The sequence below is a fragment of the Gavia stellata genome, chromosome 23 (genome assembly GCF_030936135.1).
Source record: "Gavia stellata isolate bGavSte3 chromosome 23, bGavSte3.hap2, whole genome shotgun sequence".
Lineage (NCBI taxonomy): Eukaryota > Metazoa > Chordata > Aves > Gaviiformes > Gaviidae > Gavia > Gavia stellata.
The window spans coordinates 4,358,995-4,380,206 of NC_082616.1; the positions used below are offsets into that span (position 1 = coordinate 4,358,995).

General features: G+C 45.0%; 1 protein-coding gene across 1 annotated transcript; it reads left to right on the plus strand.

The window, feature by feature from the left end:
- Positions 1 to 1,505: 1,505 nt before the first annotated feature.
- BFSP1 (beaded filament structural protein 1) lies at positions 1,506 to 20,254 on the plus strand. The gene is made up of 8 exons (XM_059828601.1): positions 1,506 to 1,876; positions 7,837 to 7,897; positions 11,444 to 11,539; positions 12,407 to 12,499; positions 13,138 to 13,245; positions 15,640 to 15,860; positions 17,260 to 17,345; positions 19,323 to 20,254. Exons 1-8 carry the CDS (start codon positions 1,506 to 1,508, stop codon positions 20,252 to 20,254), a joined length of 1,968 nt encoding a protein of 655 aa, XP_059684584.1.
- The last annotated feature ends 958 nt before the right edge of the window (positions 20,255 to 21,212 follow it).

Consider the following 21,212-nt stretch of genomic DNA (forward strand, 5'->3'; position numbering starts at 1 on the left):
CAGCTGGGCAGGCTTGTCCAGCCAAAGAGCTGCAAATGCCGATGCGTCTGTGCAGCCTGGAAAGCAGTGGTTTTACGTCCACTGCTATATAAAGATCCCAAACATTTCTAAAATATCTACCCACTTAGCTATTTATGTAGTTCAGAGGCTGCCTGTGGAGCTGCACAATGTGTGTGCAAAGCCTACTTTGATTTTCTGAAAGATCATTTGATCTTTCCCCATTGCACTTCCAAACAATCTGAAACAGAATAGGAAAGATGCAGAAAACTTCTAATGAGCTTATTTTTCCTTTTGATTCAGATTCGATCACGCCTGAGCACCCAGCTTCTTTCTTTACCTCTGCACTTGCCGTCAGCGAGGCCACTCTCCGTTAAGGTTCCAATATGTGCGATTTAAGTATTCATACAAGATGTGTCCATTAAGAAATGAGAGAATGACTTTTACATAAATGAATTATGAACAGAGGTCTCAACATTGGACTGTCTTGGTGTTGGGCTTTTCAGCTGGGCGAGTAGATGTGCTTCTGGAAGAACAGGCAAGAAACAGGATTTTGTAAAGGGAAAGACTGGAAGAAACGTAGTAGAGGAAGTGCATCCATTGCTTCCAGAGAAATTAAAGCCTCTCAGGGAATGGCAGCACATGAGACTCCATTATGGTGGGAGTGAAGGGAGGGAAGGAAGGAAGGAAGGAAGGATGGTGGCTCCCCAAGAGATAATATGGTATGTCTGCCAAGTCACGAGAGGACATGGCTATCCTCAAGGAAACTGGCCTCCCAATGGGGCCCTGTTAAGCATGGGGCTTTTAGTACCGCTGCTGCTTTGGTGCCTCTCATGCCAGATAGAAAAAACCTGCAGAAAAGGCTGATGTGAAGAAGCATGAAGCGAGAACCAAATGGCCAAATCTTGTATTTGGAGCAGGAGTCACATTGACTTTTATACACTATCGCATCATCGTAAATGATCGCAAAACTGTCAAATAACAAAAATGAAGTGCTGCCATCCACTGACACCAAAATCCTGGCTCAGCAGAAGGCCTCTGCGCACCGCTCTGGGGACACCACCATGGGACAAAGCTCTCCCCCCAGCACAGGCACAAAAGGCTTTGAGCTCAGCCTCTGAAACTGCAAAGTGCTCGTTTTGTTGTCCGTGGATAACGCTTTAATCCGCTGAGCAAAAGCTGGACATTGCTCTCTTTTATTCTGGCCATACACAATTGCAGCGCTCGAAAAGAAAAGCCCCTCGCCCTCCCATGCCTGCTGCTCCTCCGAACTGCTGACAGCCGGACAGGCAGCCCCAAGGCGGGGCCATTGGGATTTATTTAGTTCACTGCTGCAGATGGTGCCTTTAGTGCCACAGACCGCCCTGGAGACAAGTCCTAATCATCTGGGGGGGTGATTATGTTCAGTTCTTCCTCCTCAAACCCCCCAGACATAATTCAGATCCAAACTGGAGAGACAGGCAAGCACACGAGAGGGGACCCCGGCACCGCACAGCCCCCCCGAAGCCATGTACAGGAGCAGCTTCCTCCGGGAGGTGCGCAAGGAGAAGTACGAGCGGTCGGATGCCTACGATGAGCTGCGAGGGTCCCCCGAATTTGACAGCTTGGCCCAAGCCCGGGGCCTGGAGAACCTGCAGGAGCTCAACGAGCGTTTCACCAGCTACATCAACCGGGCGCGGGTGCTGGAGCAGCGCAACACCATCCTGCGCAAGCAGCTGGAGACCTTCCAGCGCATGGACGAGCTGGTGGGCTTGGACGAAGCCTTCGCTGGGCAGATCGAGTTCAACCGCCAGCGAATGCGGGAGCTGGCGTCCGACCGAGCCAAGCTGGAGCGGGAGGAGAAGGATGCTCAGCGCGTGCTCGATGAGTACCGCAACAAGTAAGGTTTGCAAACGGAGGAAGATAGGTCGTATCGTTTCCATAGTTAATCTTTGTAGTAAGGATGGGTTTGGTGTCACCGGCTGCTTCTTGTGCAAAGGTGATGCTTTTCCATGTGTACCAGACTTGTAGCCAGGGATGGCATGTAAGCCCATGGTGAAAAGCAAAGTTCCAGGACTTAGGGAGGTCCAGCTCTGCATTTCATGGTCTCACTGCTACTAGACGGGCTATTGCTGTCGCCCTTCCATGGCAGCAGGTCCTCGCCATGGCACACGTTGGTTGCTGTTGCTCATTAGCTTTAGGAGGATTGTGCTCCGAGCTGCGAAGAGGGAATAACCCAATTAAAAAACAAGCAGCCCAAAGCAAGTCTTGTGTCTGAGCAGCAGTTACACAACCCCAAACATCTCCTGAAATGTGTGGGACATCTCTGAGAAACTTATATGCAGGCATTGTGAGGCACCTGGGCCAGCCTGTGCCAGCCACTACAGATGTGGTATGAAAAGAAAGTAAATAATTTTTTTCCTAGTATGTGAAATTTACCTAATTACCCTCCTCTTCTTCACTGCGTCCCACTATTTCCATCTCGTGCTACTAAAGCAGTAGCTATAAGAACAGGTCTCCCCTAACCGTCACCTCTCTTTAACCTCGGTGGCACCATAAATCAAAGAGCAGGAGCCTTAGGGCTTGAGGCTTACGCGTGTCTCCAGACACATCTAGTCCCTTCCCTTCAGCAACAGGCAGTTTTGGCCATGTTGCTTAATTAACTACAGGAGGAGACTTGGTAAGTATTGCTCATAAAAGGAATGCTCAGAGGAGAGAAGGGTCTTGGCTTCCTGTTACTTAGGGGTCAGGTTTTTTTCCCCCCGAACGTCTATCTGGCTAGTTCACGCAGGAAAATTTGGTAGCAGCATGGGGGCTGAAGAGGAGCTTTTCATGCTCCCCACCAAAGGGTGAGAGGTGAATTCCATATAACGTGCTTTAGTTTAGAAACACTTCTCACTGACAGTGATGGGAAGGAGAAAAATGAAGTATTTTCAACAAACGCAGGCTTGGTAGAAGTACAGCCACTCCTAGGCAATGCTCACCACGCTCACCAGAAACATTTTTAATAAGGCAGAAAGTGAATCATCTGGAGCGCTGTCTTGCTACTGCAGAAATACGCGTCCCTCAAGACTTCCTCCCTTGTCTCCATCACAGACTTTTTGTCCGACCTTGCCCAAATGACGTGATTTTTCTGTCTGATCCTCTACTGATTTTCTCCTCCTCTGGACTAGTAAGTGTAAGACTGATAATATTTTCCTTTTCTGTTTCCGATCATTTTTCAACTGGAAAGAGCCAAAAACCAGATGCGCGATAATTGGCGTACCAATGTTCTGTGACATGTTAGGGCCATGCCATGCTACATCTCTTAGAGTAGGGCATTGTGTACCAATTAATTGACAAATGCCTGTGTCTTTCACTAATGCAAAGAATTTTAGCTCTTACGTCCCATTCTTTTACTCACATTCACAATTTGGGAAAAAGATTTATATCTATAAGAAAACCTTTTAAAGCTACATTGATGTAAGTAGAACTTTTAAAGCTACATTTAAGCACAGTAGGGCCAGGGACTACTGGATCTGTACAATTAAATGTGCGTGAACCACTGAAAAGTATATCTTACGTTAAAATTTATTTTTAAATCCTCTGTAGTCACATTCATAGCTTTTCACATTAACATGAATAATTCAGACTCTGTACCAGTGGAGAATTCTTTCTCTTGAAGTTGCAAAAAAAGCATCTCGAAGAATTGTTTGGATGCATCTCATAAAAAGGCTAATTATGCTAATTTTATTGAGCATCATTATTATAGCAATGTTGCATCTGGCTGTGGGAAAGGACTGTATTTCTCTCTCCACGATATTAGGAAAGATGCTGAAACCCAGGTTTTAGCACCCTTGACTGAACAGGATTAATTAACTTCAGAAATTAAAAGTCTGGCTAATTGATCGTTTCATTTAACATTCATTCACTGTTTATCTTGTGGGTTTTGCATGCAATATGATTCCCTGGAAGTCACTAGACACAGAAATTGGCACTGTGCTCTCCAAGCTGTGATGCGTGGTCATGCTCAAATGAACTGACACCCTTTGGGGCCACAGTGGAGACCTGACACCCGTGAGAGAAAACAAAAACAAGTAGGAAAACATGATAGCTGGGATACGGGGAGCAGTAGGGACTTCGTAGCCAGTGACCATCGGCAAAATCGTCTTCAAACACTGTCCGCAGGGGTTGTCTCGGCACTGCTGCTGCTTCTCTGGTGATAGGGAGAGCTTTATCCTGCTGCAGCTGCAGGTGAGGAGATCCTGCCTGCCCTCCAGCCCTTCTTCAGACTGCCGAAATCTTGCCCCGTGGCTGTCAGCTGCTCGATAGCAGCTTCTTGATAGCGTAGGGAGTAATCTGTTCATAAATCAGCAGAGCGCAGCCCTCACGAGGCTCATCCTAGCTTTCACAGTATAAAGTACAAGCATTATTGGCCTGTCTGTCATCCTTGCAGGACCAGCATTTTGCGGTTTGTGCCCCCTTTGGCACCGAAAATACTGCTGCCTCTATTGAGAAAAGGCTAGTGAAGTGCCTCAGGGAAACTGAAAAGGAGAGAAGTTGTAGAAAAGTTTAGCCTCGGCTTGTGGCAAGCCAAGAGGTTTCATACATTGCTGGGACAGTTCAGTAGGGTTCAACAGAGAAGCAACATTTCTCGTTATATTAAAAGCACAGGCTTGACACTAAATTGGCCATTGAGCATCGCAAGGATGTATTGTGACTGTTTTCTCTTTGGAGGGGAGCCAGCCCTTGCACTGCAGCAGGGGCAGGGTCCGGATAAAAAGGGCCTTGCCCTGTCCCCACCTTTTAAGAGCAAGCACAGCCTGCCTGTCAGCTGGGGATGGGAAAAGATTTACAGCGCTGCTGGAGCCGGGCTTCCCAGGTGGAGAAACAAGCCTATGGGCTTCCCTCCTGCATGCCTGATGCTCTCACCAGGCCAGTGCCCTGAGCTGTAGGGGGGCTCAAGGGGCTTAACAAATACCCAAAAATCTGTTAGTGCCCCAACAGAGAGCTGCTAACCTGAGAGTGGTGAGGTGACGGGAACCTTTAAAGCTCTTATCTGTCTTTGTTTGAACCTGGCAGCCCCCTCCACTCCATTTCTGATCCAACGTTGGAAGGGGCTGCCCAGGGAGGTGGTGGAGTCACCATCACTGGAGGTGTTCAAGGATCATGTAGACGTGGCACTTGGGGACATGGTTTAATGGGCATGGTGGGGTTGGGTTGATGGCTGGACTTGATGATCTTAAAGGTCTTTTCCAACCTTAGTGATTCTGTGATTTCTTTTCCCCTATGCAAAAAACAATTAATACCCCATTTTTCTAAACAACCCAAAAAGGTTTGTTGCACCCCTAAAGCTGCTTGTCTAGATGAGAAGGTTTGGTATTTTTTTAAATGAAGCAAATGAACCTCATGGCTCTTAAGGTCCAGGAAAGGCTGACTAGCAGCCATCTAAGAAAAACATGGCCTCTTTTAAACATGTCCAGCTAATTACTTGAACATTGAAATCAGGTTTGAAGCATAATAGGGCTGCAATTTGTCAGCCATTGCACTTACTTACATAGATACATTTCAGCAGGCACAGAGGCATCGTGAGGTCTCTGAAGCATCTCTAAGAGATCCTTAGCCCTTTTGCAGTGAGCTTCTGGAGTAGATTGAACATCACTGAAAAGCAATCCTCCTTCAAAGGACAATCACACAATACTAACTCTCTCAAGGCTGCCAGGTGGATTTATGGCTGTGTGACCCAGGAGGTTTTTGAGTTATTTGAGACTGAAGGAAAATGTAGCTGAATATTTCAGTCATTGAGAGAATTTTTGAGTGAGGATCTAGCAACTTGGCAGGTTTGAGCAGGTCTGAATGACATTAGGGCTGAGATTTAGACCCTGACTCTGTTGGATAGTTGTATATTACTAGGAGTGTAAATGCAGCCTTTTATTTTACCTGTATATTTGATTTCACAAGCTGCCACAATCTGCTTCATTCTTGCTCAGTTGTCAGAAACTATCTAAGTTAGGGGAGTGTTTATGGTCAGCTGCACACAAAAGTTTTATAAGATAGATAGAAAATTGGTTGGAGGTGAGCTACTTAATGAACAACAGAAACAAAGGCAGTCTCGCTTCTGAGGCTGAATATTCTTGGTTGTATCCTTGGAAATGAACCCTGTATTACTACAATTTGGCAAAAAGACATTGTTTTAGTTTTGTCAGAAAATAGCACTTGAGCTGAGGAGGCCCAGCAATTTGTAGGATTGATAATGAAATGAAACCTCATCATTTTCACTTGTTTCTGTACTGTTCGTGGTAAGAATTGAAACAGACCAGAGACCAACCCTGCTAGTATTACAGGATTTCAAAAGAAGGGAAAGTTGGGAAACCAGAGCACCAAGTTGAGTCCATTTCTTCATTCTGTTAAGTTCTTCCTTTGTGGTCCTGGTCAGTTCACGAGTGACCCCATCCCTTCAGCTTTCCAGGACGTGTTGAAAGAGATGAGAATAACATCGGTTGTTTGTCCTTCAGGAAATAAAAAGAAAGAAGTGAGGTTGACATGACCATTATAACTTGATCCTTGACGTGTTCAGCCCAGGAACTGACAAGTTCCCTGTTGACTGGAGCAAGTCCCTTAGATGCCACCAGCATATCTGGGCTGAATTGATGATTTCAGAAGACAGACGAGGATTTACATTCAGTTCTGAATTACAGCTGTGTTCATAGTTGTGTTGATGCCCATTGCTTGTACTGCAAGTGAAGGACATTCACCACCAGAGTTGATTTGTCACCACCCATGAGGGTGTCTTGTAGAAAGTAAGAAAATGACAGCTTTTTATATCTCTATGTCTCTATTATTTTAGGGAAAGCAAAGGGATAAACAGGAATAGACTGTATTTATGTACTTTGGCACTGGCAGCAGATGGAGTTTGATGAGCCACTTGTTCAATACCGATGACAAAGTCTCATTGCCTTGTACTATAAGATGCTTCTGGCTGTTTTCGGTTTATTTAATGGGGTCTCATTAAACCAGATCTCCTAGTAAACATTTTATGTATAGTTTATTTAGGGAAAGGAATAAACAATAGTCAACAATTAGGAAGTTTCATACTCTGCAGCTAAAAGGATTTCCTAGAAGATATTTCTATCTAACATACCAATGTAGAGCCCTAATTCTTAAAAAATATGTGCCATTTCCTCAAATGAAAATAAACACAATATACATCCATTGTTCACTCAGTACAGGAACATGCACGTTATGCACTTGTGGATGTTTTATGAATGCGTAAGAATAGTTGGCTAAATGCAGTCCTTACTACGACTCACGTGTGATTTTGACCAAACTGAAATGTGAATTGCTGTTAAAGAGGACACAAAGCTTGATCCATCAGAGCATCCTAAGACAACATTATTCATACACAATCAATATGTGAAATTGTGTTTAATGTGTCTGTCATGAAAATGCTTATTGAACAACATCAGGTAGAATAGAAAACCAAGTACAATGTAATTAAATGCTAATGTGCCAATGTAGTAAATATTCACATAGTAACCAGTGAAGAATGGCTGTCACTGTAGTCTAAAGCCAGTCGAATAGACTTTTATTGTAAATAATCTACCGTTGGGCTTTCTGTGAAAAAATGATAGCAAATGTGTGGCATTCCATTGTCTTCTGCTACATAAGTTGAGGACAAGAAGTTAGTAAATTCTGGAATTACCCTCAGTATCTGGGACCAAAAAAAAAATTGATGCTACTGCATAAATAAATCTTTTGGCCCCTTTCAAGTTTTATATTCTGCTTTAGTGTGAAGCATATGTTGTGCATGATAGTGCAGATGACAATGCAGTTTGCAGAAGGATGAACCATTGAACTTCATCTCCTTTGTTCTGTTTGCAGGTATAGAAATGAACGTGAATATCAGCAGAGGCTAAAAGAAACCCTCGAACGCCTTAATAAGGTAAGCCTGGAAAAATGAAAAAGGAAAGGTCTTTATGATTTTTTTTTTTTTGTTTGGTTTCATTTAGTACAGCAAGCTGCTTTGAAGAAGCAGTGGGAAGATAAAATGCCCGAGCAAGACTTTTCTTGTCATTATGCACTGACGAAAAGTTCTCCTTCCCCTCCATCCCCCTCCCTAAGCCTTGTGCAAATGGCTGAGCCTGGGCCTGTGCGTACGCACTGTGTAGCGCCCTGCTCTGTACAGTCCTGCTGATTTTGGTCATGTAGCACATGCCATCCGCAGCCTCAGCTGTGCTCAGGACTTTGTTCATTTTTCAGTAAGACCAAGGACTAGGAGGATCTACTGCATAACACTCCTTTTAGAGCATCAGCAAATGGCTCCTGCATTCATTTCGGGACCTGGAGTTGAAATACTTGTTACTTCTTCCACACCCAAGGTGAACTTTGCAGATTCACCCTTGCTGAAGATCTGGCACGTGTTTAGGTGCCTTTAATAACTCTTTTTAACTCTTTTAACATTTTTTTTTTTTTTTTTTTTTTGCTTGGAAGACAATTTGTCTCTGAGTGAATTAGAATCTACACACAGAGGTAGGAAGAGCCCATTTATTAGTCATACCGTGCAGCCCATATGCATGTCTAAGAGTCTGGAATATGACCGGAGGAAACATGTTTGTTGCTAAGTACCTTCTTCCCCTCCCTTTTTTTGATACAGCTACTGTATTAAAGTATATTTAGAACTGATATCATGGCATGAGAAAATGTTGATTGTGTCCAAGTCTTGAAGCCTGGTGGGTCTCAAAGCTCCTCAGTCCCTTGCAGGAGATGGTCAGCCCTCCCAGGACAGACCCTCAGCTTCCCATTAGGTTTCCAAATAAAAGAGAAGCCAGAAAAACCCCTGATTTGTGCCTTTCACAGTGAAACATGAGGAATGTTTACATCAAGCTGCACTTTCCTGAACTAATACCATGGGAAGAGAAATAATAATAATAATGATAATAATAATAATAATAGTGCTTAAAGAAAAGACAAAAGTTTGCTAACATATTTAGGAAGTTTCCAAACCAGGTCTGTGAAACTTAGAAAGCTTGATTCATCCTCTCTTGCTACTAGCTCTCATCTGAGTGAAGAAAGTTGTATTATAGCTTTCCCCAGTTCTACTTTTCTCAGTTTATCCTCCATCTTCTGTGTTGGGAAACAATTAGATGTGGATTTAATAAAGATTTTTTTTTTATTTCCCCGCTACAAATGGCAGGAGCTGTTCTGCCTAAGCACTGTCATATCAATGTTATGCATGTTTTGTATTTAAAAAATGTGTGGTTTAGCATTTCTGTCTCCGATGAGGTCTAGATATCCCGCATTGGTGCTGTTTTCCAGTGTGCTAGCAGGGCTCTTGGACACCCTGCAAGCTCTTAAAAAATATTTGTGGAGGCAAATATTTCGTAAGGGGTAGCTGGCGCTGGTGGGTCCATCTTCACGGTTCCTCTCAGCCAATCTGTAGCTAAAGAAAAGTGAATTGATTTGACAGCCCCAGGCACAGCTGCCAAGATCTTGAGCCACAGGGAATGTTTTTATTCCAGGCTGCATCTGGGCTGCCTGGCTGCCCCCATTGCAGCAGCTCCTTGTATTGGGGCACCAAATGCTGGAGAGAACACAGCTGATTTTCTGGCAGTGCTCAAGACATAGCATGAAACCTGCATGTGCAGATGTAAACTCATGCCTTTTCCAACAGATGGAGAATCAGTTTGGAAAATCAGCAAACAGTGGTTCTGGTGAGATCTAAGGGATTTCTCTTCCATGATAAATGAAAATGCTGCTTAATCACATGAGTCAACCTAAAGCAGAATGGTTTTTTGGAAGTTGAGTGAATAGCAAATACTGCAAAGTTCAGAAGAAAACGTGTAGGCACCGCACTGTTCTGATATACAGCATCAATGCAGCCAGTCTATCTGAAAGCAGGGAATAAAAGCAAAAGTATTTTCCCTTTTGAAGGAATATTTGGAAAGCCAAATGCTGCTTTTGCTTATTGCATGCAGAAATATTTGCTTATCGGTATTATCTAGGGGCCTGGGAGCTTTTTTTGGCTTCCCCCCAAACCACCCAACATGGCCATTGTCGCGCTGATCTTCTTCTCAATAGGAAGGCAGAGGAGTGCAGAAAAGCAGCGGGCATTCCTGATGACTGGCTCCGAATGTGCTGGTCTGGATGTGTCTGAATCAGACGCTGTCTCACAAAGCAGAGAGAACGCTGGAGAGGTCTCTGGCTGGGAGGCTCAGCCGCATAATGAGACAGCTAACATCTACACATTTTTGGAATAGCGCATGCTGTGCACGTGCAAAAAGAAAAATCCCCTTCTCCCAGTCATATGCTGCACCCGTAGGTTTCAGTCTTTTATTTGCAACCCGTGATCCACTCACTGAGATATTTACAGCTGGTAATGGCACATAGGTCATTTTAAAGGGGCACCTTTAAATATTTTTTTTTTTTTTTAACACTTCGAGTTAAATGCAGAAATGAAGACTTTCTTGAGGCAAATTGCAAACTGGTGGAGGAACTTACAAGTTTTGTAGAGTTGCAAGGAAGATTCAGTTGACAACTTTCAAGATACTTTCTCAAAGCAATATTTTACAGTATTAGTTAATCATAAACCTAACCAAGAAGGCATGCATTAAGTAGAATAAAGCTGTTCCCTTCACACTTCTATATTTGTAAAACATACTGCTAAGTTCCATGGAAATTATTCTATATTCAAGGGCTTGTATTAAATAACATAACATATGAAAGATCTAATTTAGACCTTTGGGCAGAAATGGAGATTTCACTGGGTTTAAATACCAGTACCACTCATACCGATGTCCTTTGAGATTGTGCTTGCTAGTCGTACGCCTTGTCCTCTGAATTAATTGGACTTTATGAACTTTCTTCCTCACAAACCCCAATATTAGAAACTTCTGCAGCAAACGGACTTCTTCTGGACTTGCTCATCTGTCATTTTTATTTCCAGAAATGTCTCCAAGCCTGACAAACATTGGTGATATTTGAGAACACTCCAAAAGGAGCGAAAACACTTTGGACCGTCCTGTTTTTTTTTATAAGGGATTCTTTACTGGGGATATTAAAAAGGTGTCAGGATACCTCAGATCCTGTCATAAACACTAGAGAAATCAACACCTTAGTCTGTTGATGTCATCTGTTTAAGATTCATGTACTATTGCAAGCTTTTAGTGTCAAAGACTGGTATTTCATCACGTCTATTACTTGGCTCCCAGCATTCATAAAGCATATGGTAAACGTATTTTGACAGTTCCAGTGCCAGACTGTATCATAAATTATATTTGTGTGGAAAAGCAGCACGTACAACAGGAGAACACGATGTATAAGATGCCTGTTGTTTGTTGATTTCATAATACTTTTGTTTCTCCCAGTAGGCTTTAATTCTCTACGCAGGCTGCTACGCATGTACCACGACTCACGTTATGGCTAAGTGGCTGCTGTGCTTTTGGCACTCCAGCCATACATACTGACCATGCCACGTGTCTCTGCATTGCAGGAAGCTGATGAAGCACTGCTGTGCAACCTGGAGCTGCAGATCGAGTCCCAGTTCCTACAGGACGACATTAATGCCACAAAGGACAGATACAAGAAGGTAACAGGCTGAATTTGCTGTCTTCTCTAGATCTTCCTTCTGGAGACATGTGTGAAGCTTTGCCCTTCTCCATGATCTGTTCCAGGGGCAAATTAAAGCAAATCCCATTTGTGTTTTGGTGGGTAACTATAGTGCTATATGTTTTCGATTCTGTGATTCAGTGGGCACAACAGCTGCAGTGTGGAGGTCAAGCCCAACGGCTGGATGGCTGCAAGCATTCCAATGGACTCCCTCAGGGTCCAATGTCTACACCTGTAGCGATGTCTTGAATTTGTTGACCTGTTATCGTGATTCAACCCAATGTGCTGGTCAAGCTGTCTTCTATTTCATGCTAAGAAGCTATTGCTTTCATCAGGAGGGGATTCGCAATTTTCTGGGCCGGAGCATTCCAGTTAATCAGCAGAAATAAGCCTGTGGCCATATGATTACACTGCAGCTGGCTAAGACATGCAGCCCTGTTCTTCTTCCTGGGAGAGCTGTGAGGCTTGGTATCAGGCCATTGTCCCATCTTTGCTGCTTTTGAAAAAAGAGGCTCACTTTTTTGGACCGCATGCAAAGGTATTTGTGGTCCTCATTTTGAAAATCTCCCATGAAATCAGAAATCACAGGATCTCAAATTAAGGCCATGAACTATATTGTCACTTAGCCAAATGCCTGTAATGTACCCTCAGCATGATGAAACTGTTAGCACACATGCACTCAAAATCAGGTCTAAAACCACATTCCAAAACCAAGTCTGAACATGAACTGGACTTCTGTGTGCTGAAAGAAGTAAATATCTAGGAATAAGCCCCAGAAGTGGATCACACTGAAGGGTGCACCTTACTATGGCATTTTCTGATGAAAATGTTTTTTCCTTCACCACAGAACCTTATGGAAATCCAGACCTATGTCAGTGTTTTGCAGCAGATCATCCAGACAACCCCTCGCGTGTCCCCTATAACCACTGGCATATGTGAGGTAAGTATTGCTGTAGGTAAATACATGCTGCTCTAGGAAAGAGAGAGTCAATGTTTACCTAAAGCATCCCAGATCCTCTAACTCCCACTCCAAGGTTAGATGAAAACTGCAACAACTGTAAGTACTGAATATGAGAGAAAAAACTAGTTGTAGCTTTGGAAATATGTGTTAGCCTGAAAAATGGCTAGTTGAAAGGTAGTTGAAGTAGTTGTGCTTCCTATCTGAGGAGGAGCTGGCAGGGTATAGAAGTATTTACAGGGAGAGTAAATCTTGCCCTGAAGGGGCAAGATGTGGTGAAAATTTGTAAATCAAATAAATTGCTACAGACTAAATGAAAATTTGGCGATTCCCATGAATGTGAGTGGTTGTGCCGATGTTTATTAGTTGGAAGAAGGTACGAACACCTACATCTACAGGGTCTCATTTCAACATAAGCTGTGCTTCTACAGTCCTGCCATCTGACATCTTTCATTCTTAAAGCCATGCCACAAGGATTTACCTGAGGTTCAATACCCATCTTTTTATTTGTCTTTTGTTATTTTCTATTACAGTTTATTTCTAGGAGTGGAATTTCTTTTGGCTCTTTTTAAAAGAGTGAAACATGCTTTCCTGTACACACGTTGTTTTCTTCCAACCAGGAAAAACTGATAGCAGAGAGGAGGATCCCTGTTCTGCAGAGCCAGCTGGAGGAATACAAGAGCATCCTCTGCCAGCTACAGACACAAAAATACAAACTGCAGACAGAGGTACTGTCATAACTAGCCATAAACACAACCACCATGCTCGCGAACTCTGCTCTTTTTATGGCCACGTGGTCTTTAAAGAGGGTCTGGTGAACTCTGTTGACTTGGAGACTTGGAGATGTGTTTTCCTTTTTCCATCTTCTTCAGCTGTTTCATTCTTATTCTCTTTGTGGCCCAAATCATCAGGTTTAGATGGCCAGGGAGGGCTGTAGATGTTGTAGCCACAATGAAGCCGTCTTTGCTTATCAGAGTAACTGGTGGGAGAAGGTTTCCATGTTGTCACTAGATTTCTGTGGGACGGAGTCAGCAGGAGGCTGCGGATGGAAATGTCACATGGAACTGGTCTCACTTTCTTACTTACTGGAAAGTGGCTCCATGAAAAATTATGGGGGACCTTCAGGGCTCTGCCCAGTCCTTTCCATCATCCAATGCTGAGCTTGCCGTGAGAAGGACTGGACAGACTTGGTAATCGAAACTGAACGTCCTTTGAAATAAGTGTCAAACTACATTTGGCATCCTGCGTTCATCCCCGTCACTGCTAAGCAGTACGGCAACACCTCTTCTGTGCTTAGACACTACCAGCACCAAAACCACCTGCTTTTTGCCAATTCCTGATTTGCAGAAAATGACTGGCCAAGACTTTCACTCATTGCTCCTGCCCAACTTCCAGCCAAACGTGCCATAAATCAACCATCCTCCTTCAGCCAGTGTCTCCAAGCAAGCGTGCAGTGCAGGGACAAGGGTGGCAGGAGATGGAGGAGCAGCTAAAGGCTGCAGTGAATAGAAACCAGTCTGGTATAACTGCCAGTTGCAGGTCTACCTACACGCAGCTGAATGTTTCTTAGCGGATAGGGGTGGAAAATGACCACCTTATGCCCCCCAGATACAGCTTCCTTTGTGCCTTGAGTTGTCCATCCGGGGTGGGGGGAGTGATATACTGGCATAAAACACCTTTGGGTGGGATTTTGGACTCCTCCTGACAGTCAGAGCAGCAGCTCTTAACTTCCCGAGCCTAACTTCTCTCATTGGGGCACTTGGGGACAGTGCTACCCCCAGGTCTTTTCCTTGGCCTCTTTCTCATGTCTGATGCTCTGGTGGAAAGGTCACGTGCGCTCTGGGAAAGGCAAAAATCAATATAGTGAGAAGTGAGATAATGAATCAATATAGAAAAATGGGGAGAAAATCAGCCTTCTGCTGGCAGACAGAGAGAGGCACTCTGTGGGGAATTAATCGTGCTGCTTTCAAAATCAAATCTTCATGTCCCATTTAGAAAGAGTTCATTAATTCATTCCTTCTCATGCCTTGAGATTAAAAGGGTGAAATAACTTTATGAGTGGAGATCGATGACATGGTTACTTTTGGTGGTAAAGGTTGGAGCTGATGACTGAGGTGTCCTCGAGCTCCTTTGCTTTCCTGTTTCTGGACCTGATAACTGTGTCGCAGAGAAGTTATTGACCCCACCTCACGATACTTAAGGGGTCTGTGAACCTGTTGGTCCACTGGTACACTGCAATATAACCAAACTAATACCAAGGGACTTAGCTCCTAAATTTAGGCTCTTAAAAGGTTTTTGAAAATCTTACCTGTAACATATAGAAATAAATGAATGATTAAAGAATCCATTAGCCAGTTATTGCCCCATTAGCTTTTTGCGAGTGCATCTCTTTAAAAGCTGTTTGAAAAGGGAAAAAAAATCCCAAGTGATAAAGTAACTGTAATAAGTAGCCAAAAATAGCAGAAGAAAGTGAGAGCAGAATTAGACTGCTAAATATCCCACCTGTAACTCCTGCCCCTTGTTTTTGCAAGGGCCTCATCGCCACCTCCTGGTTGATGCTCACTCCAGTGACTGGCGTTGAGGCCTTACTGCAGCGCAGTTATTTTTATCGCTAAAGTAAAAAAGCCAAGGAACTGAATTCAAAAGGGAAGCTTTTTATTTAAAGGAAGACCCTTCCTTAACCTTCAGTGCTTGGTCTGCAGACCACAGAGCAGGAAGGACAGATTTTGCCCAGGCACGTCTTCCCAGTTAAGCACTTTTGTTCTCATTGTAAGACGCTGCCTGCTCTGCTGAGGCGGCCGTCCATGGTGAGCTGTGGGTTACGCAGCGAGACATCAGCCAGCCTTGCGTGCATGGGGAAGGAGACATCACACAGCTGTTCCCCTGGTTCATACCAATCCTGTCATGCTTATTGTGGAGTAGAAGCCTTGGGATAGATAAGGTGGGGAGGGGGGGAGTTACTGGTTTAGAATAACAAAAGAAATGCAGTGAAACTGCTGCTCTGTTTCAGTGGTGCAGCCTCACACATCATAATAAAATGTCTTGCCTTTAATTACTCTTGAAATATGGGGATGCTGAATGCTTCAGAGCTGTTTCTTTCACCCACCAATTTTGTTTACCAGACAATCATGCTGGAGCAAGCGATTAAAAACACCCAGGAGAGTTATGATGATGAAATTCAGCTTTACAATGAGCAAATTGAAAACCTTAGGAAGGGGATAGAGGAGGCCGAGCGGACCTTGGAGAAGTACACGACCGACTGCCGCCAGCTGGTGATCTACCAGCAGTCCCTGGAGAATGAGCTGGAACGGTACAAACGTATCATCGAGAACGAGGAGAGCCGGTAAGGCTGGATTTCTGGACTCTCCCGAAGGGGCCAGTGATCTTTTATCTTCTTTGAAAAAATGTATGTTTAAGGGCATTTGATCCACCCAAAGCTATGGCCATTTCACACCTTTCACTAGCAGATATCCAGAAACAGGAGTCTAAAGAGATTCAAAATCTGGTCAAGCCTCTGCCAAGGAAAGGGTCAGAGCCATTTTGAGCTTCTCTTTCCCATACAGTCTCCTCTCCATATACTGTCCTGGTGTCAGTGCAGAGGTCAGGAGCCTACGAAAGCAATTTGAAAGCCCTCTCTACTGCCTGGGTGTTAGCGATGCTTGCTGGGGCATTGCAGGCAGGTTGGTCTCGCAGGGCTCAGACAGGTCAAATGTCCTGTAAAGCGAAGCGCTCATCACAGCAACCCCATTCTTCAGGCAAGGGGGAAGAAAGGGTAGAATATAAGAAATTTGCAGGGATTTGGGTTGTGTTTAAACCTACAGAGGAGCACTGGCTCCCTCTAATGTCAGTCATCAGCCTCACATGAGAAAAGGAGCTGGGCTTTCACAGCAGCACCCAGTGCTGCCTGCGCAGGCAGATGCAGCAGGGCCAGACCCCTGAGCACCCGAACCACTGCTCTGCGTTGTCCAGGAGATGCAGGGGAAGGACACTCGCTAATAGTCAATCATGTGGGGAACGGATATTTCATTAATTTTCGGTGTCTCATTTTTGGACACTGTGTTGTGGTTAGGAGTATCTGATCAGGGTAATTCTCACCGCCAGAAATCAAAATGTGCATCTCTTGCCTATCTACACGGCATGTGTATCCTCCCTACAGGCCAAAATATTCTCTCAAATTCTAGCAGAGCAGACTGGAAAGGCCATAGATACAGTAACTGGTTTGCATATAGTCCAGCCTCTCAGTTTTAATTTTTAACCCTTAATACCACTGACTCCTCAAATATTTTCCAAGAAAGACTGCTCAGTTTTATTCTTGCACTTCTGAAGTCAGGCATACGAAGGTAACATTGTAATGGCTACCAAATTTCATATTTTACCGGCCAGCATTTACAGCTCTTGCTGACCTCTGGTAGGCATGGATTGACTCTTTGCCCATCCAAAATGCTCCCATCCTTTCAAAGCACTGTGCTAAATTACAAACCTGTTGCGATGGGTTTTTACCACTGGTGTACTTTGCCCAGTGGATCATCCCACGTTTCCTTCTGGTGGAAACCAGCCTAAGTCCTGCAAAGGTGCTGTGGCTGTGTCAATTTTCCCCAGACAAGAAACAGGCTCCTGTCATTCTCTTTGACCCCTCACCACAGAGGAATACGTTTCTTTAACCTCCATGCTTTGCGCAATTTCACTTGCTCTTGATGGAAATAAGGGGGAGAGGTCTGACTGATGTGTGTCTTCTCCGGCAGGTTAAACTCTGCTATAGCAGGAACGCCAGTCACACTCTTCACACAGATCTATAGACCTGTCCAGCCTCCAGTTTCGAGGGGAAGAGGTAAACCTGTGTCATGTCTTCCTGTGTCTGTCAAGAGCAGCATTGTTGTATTTTAAGCTGTTTTTCCATTTGTCTTCCATATGAACCAGCCGTGACAGCCTGACTCCAGGTTTGCTAAGTAAATCCAACAATTTCAGCTTACCTCAGCTAGCTTTGGGACAAGCTGTCAAAGGCCAAAACCACAAGCAAAAGAGTTTCTTTGCTAATTTCTGCAATTTACTGTTTAGGCCAATCAATAGAGCAAAGTCAGAAGGCACCTGAAACTATGGAAAGAGAGCCGGGGGTTTTGTGCTGACTTGTTGCGAGTCGTTGGCTAACACTTTAGTCATGTGCAGAGAGCATCAGGGCGTGTAGAGTGCTGCATGCAGGCAGAGGACACTTTTTTCGGCTTGTTTATGTCCCATGGCCTGGTTTCCTCTGAATGGTGTTTCCTCCGTGTTGTATGATTGCTTGTTAGAATTGGGATGCTTGCAAACCTGGTGGCAAGGAAAGAGCCAGGACTAAACTAGCGAGGCTGCTTGTAAAGAAGAGGGGAGTTGGTGCATAGGAGGGTGCTCTAGCTACTAACATACGGGATGACTTACCATAGCTTAACTCTAAGGCTCACTGGGGTTTTACTAGCAACAAACTGCCCTGAGAATGGAGATAAACTGTCAAATGAGGTTTTTCTTTGGTGTGCAGCTGTAATTTTTGTAACTAACTGCTCTGTGAACTGTAGCAGTTTTATATGAAATGGGTCCATAATGTACGAGGCCAAATCCTCAGCAGCTGTAAATAACTACGGTCCTGCAAAGTGTTGTTTTATAGCCCCTGAGGATTCGGCCCGTCTCTAACCTCACCCCTGCTTCCTACCTGCAAGGCGAGCAGGGCATTTTATGTGCATTACTGTACCCGTGACATGGCACAAGATGGGTGCCTTGGGGAAAACATTAGTATCTGTCTGTCCCTGTGTTCCCCTGATTCCCAGTACCAATCTCTGCCTCCTCTGCTCTAGCTGTTCATGCCATGGAAACCAGTAGCCTGCCCGCGCTCCTGCTGCTGCTGCTGAGCTGTCATGGGGTCTGTGGCTACTGACTGCCCCGGAGATCAGAAACACAGCCTGTGGGCAGGGGTTCCCTCTGTGCGGGCCTAGAGCTCCACGTCAGTGTTCGAGTGATGCCAAAACGTTGTTCCTCGGCACCGCACCGTGGCTGGGCGGCTGCTTAGCTCTGTGCGCGCCGGCCGCTCGCTGCTCCCTCCTGACACACCTCCCTGCCCATACCCAAATTGTCATGACGGGAGGTGCCTGGCTCACTCTTAGCCCCCCCGGGACGCAAAGCCAAGGCGTCCTGGTGCTGAGCCCGAATCCAGAAGCGCTGGAAGAGCTGGTGATGACACTCACCTTTCCCGTCAGGCCTGGACCGCTCACCCAGCCACACTGCATTCAGCAGGAAGGTTGTAAATAGGGCTTTTGGGTTGGTTTTTCTCCTCCCTAAACCCTAGCAGGAGTTGTAAAAGCCAGACAAGCTATTTCCACTTAGTCCTACTGCCAGGCCGTGCCTCTAATTTTGGGCACCTGGCTTGAGTCTCTGCCTTAGGAGATGAGGCTTCTTGTCTAGTTAACAGCGCGAAACCCTGCCACGATGCCTGGGAGGAAGGTGCTGAGCCCGACTGCAGCAGCAGGCGCTGAATGCTCCTGCTGAGCATAAGTACAGGCCTGATAGGTGAACGTTCTGTGCAGCTGCCTCTCTTAGACACGCAGTCGTCCTGTCCTCACACTGCATATGGCAGTGGCGACCTCAGATGCAAAATGGCTACTTGGCCGAGGGGGTCCACGCAAAAGAAGAGGCTGTTTAATGTGCTGATGGAAGCTGTGCTCACATTTGCTGCTGCATTCAGCGCTCCATCTGCAGCAGTGAGGGTGAGAGGCAGCTCTAGCATTTGCAGCGACTGTGTTCAGCACTGTTTGTTGTTTGCTTTGTTTTGATTTTTCCCTAGATATCACCCAGGCCATGCAAGACATTACCAGTGTAAAGTCCAGACAAAAAGCTCTGACAAAGAAAATTGCCAGGAAAAAGGAGCTGGTGTCTAAAGACATAAGCGACGGTCTCCCGCCTGAAAGAATGTACGAAAGAACTCTGGAAGGTTTTGAGCAAGATCACCTGGAGTTCAGGCATGAAGGCTCGGTCACATATGAAGCTGGGCAGGAAGGATTAGAACTTGATGAAAAAGAAACGAGCCCAGAGGACGTACCTGATGGAGCCCAGATAAGTAAAGCCTTCGATAAATTGTGTAACATTGTGAGGGAGAAAATAAGAGTCTGCAAGAGACCAGAGCCTAAACCTGAGGCCCATCCCAAAGGGCGTTATGTGCTGGTAACAGGGGAGGAAGGCTATGAAGAACCTTGCATCTTGGCCCCCTGCGTCCCTGCGGGAGGGATCATAGTTTCCACCGGCAATGGGAAGGTGATGAACGGTGGTGAGGTGGAGCCCATACCGGAGCTGCCAGAACCTGCTGAACCATCAGAAAAAGAGAAAGAGGGTATCTGTGAAAGGAAGGAAGAGTTTGAAATCCGAGAGGAAGAGAAAGAAGACATGCTCGAATGGGAAAAAGAAACAAGAGAGAAAATCAAGCAAATCACAAAGTATCCAGAAATCTCTGAGCCTGAGGCAGTTCCTTCCCCTGGTCTGATAAGCCCAGCCGAGCCAGGAGTCCTTCGAGAGGCAGAGTATGACCGAGAAGATAAGCAGGGCCTTTTGTTCAGGGAAGCAGGCTTGCCTGGCTCCATGAGCTATGAGAAGGTGGAGGTGGTGGAGTCCATCGAGAAGTTTTCAGATGACAGAATTCAGACATACGAAGAGACAGCGATGATTGTGGAGACAATGATAGAGAAGACAAGCAAGAAGAAACCAGACGACAAAGGCTCTTAAGTGACACACACACACACCCACCCCCTTGACAGTCAACTTGTCTGGCATAGTTATTAAATGAATGTTTTTTTTTTTTTTTCCCTGACCAAATGATACAGTAGTGAGATTTTTGCTGTTTGGTATGGAGCAGATTGATACCTTGATGGCAGTTCTGTCTGATGTAGGCTCACCTTTGGTGCAATGACCGTTAGAGCGCTCCAGGGCAACAAGTAATAGGCACATCCTATGCAACTGATTTTCACCATTAGGACAAGTTGAACGTAATTATTATTATTACAAAGCTGCCTGGCTTTCCACAGCATCCGGGACAAATTTGCGCTCCAGTGCGTATTCCTTTACTGCTCCTATAGCTGCCGTACAATTCCCCATCTCTCAGACAGCTGCAAATGTTAACTTGTGACATCTGGTTCATTTAATAAAAGTTTTGCCTTCTAAAGAAGATACCCACTGTGGGTTTGTGTTGCCTTTACCATCAGCTGACTGGGTGTGCAGGAGTTTTTCCAGGGGAAGGGCTGGATACCTGTTAAATAACCTATTCCAAATCTCTCCCATTTACAGTCTTTAAATAGAGATGAGCTTGGCAGACCTTTCTTTTTTGGATCTAAAGACAAACTCTCTGTATTTGAAATGAGCTCTTACTGCGTATCTTCTCAGAATAAAACTTGAAATTCCACCAAAGTGGGGGATAACCCTTATAAAAGATACTAAAGGCATTATTTGTCCTTCACCAACACAACTAAGGTATTTACGAATGCCAACAAGCTTTTGAGCGGACTGCAGCCAACTCAAAAGACTGTGTGTTTTGATATTTTCTTGTTAAAAGTATTTCCTCGGACTGTAGCATTTTAAAGTGTTTAATACCGCCACGTGATCCTGTCGCAGCACGTGCAGTCCCATGGAGCTCCACGGGGTTGCTGGAACAAGCGGTGCCTTCCCTGGTCCCCTTGCCTGGGGAGGC

Bases quoted from the DNA above. Each gene is read 5' to 3' on its own strand.
- BFSP1 (XM_059828601.1), top strand. From the start codon at position 1,506: ATGTACAGGAGCAGCTTCCTCCGGGAGGTGCGCAAGGAGAAGTACGAG. The intron at 7,898-11,443 runs GTAAGCCTGGAA...TCTGCATTGCAG, and splicing joins CCCTCGAACGCCTTAATAAG to GAAGCTGATGAAGCACTGCT. The intron at 13,246-15,639 runs GTACTGTCATAA...TTTGTTTACCAG, and splicing joins AATACAAACTGCAGACAGAG to ACAATCATGCTGGAGCAAGC.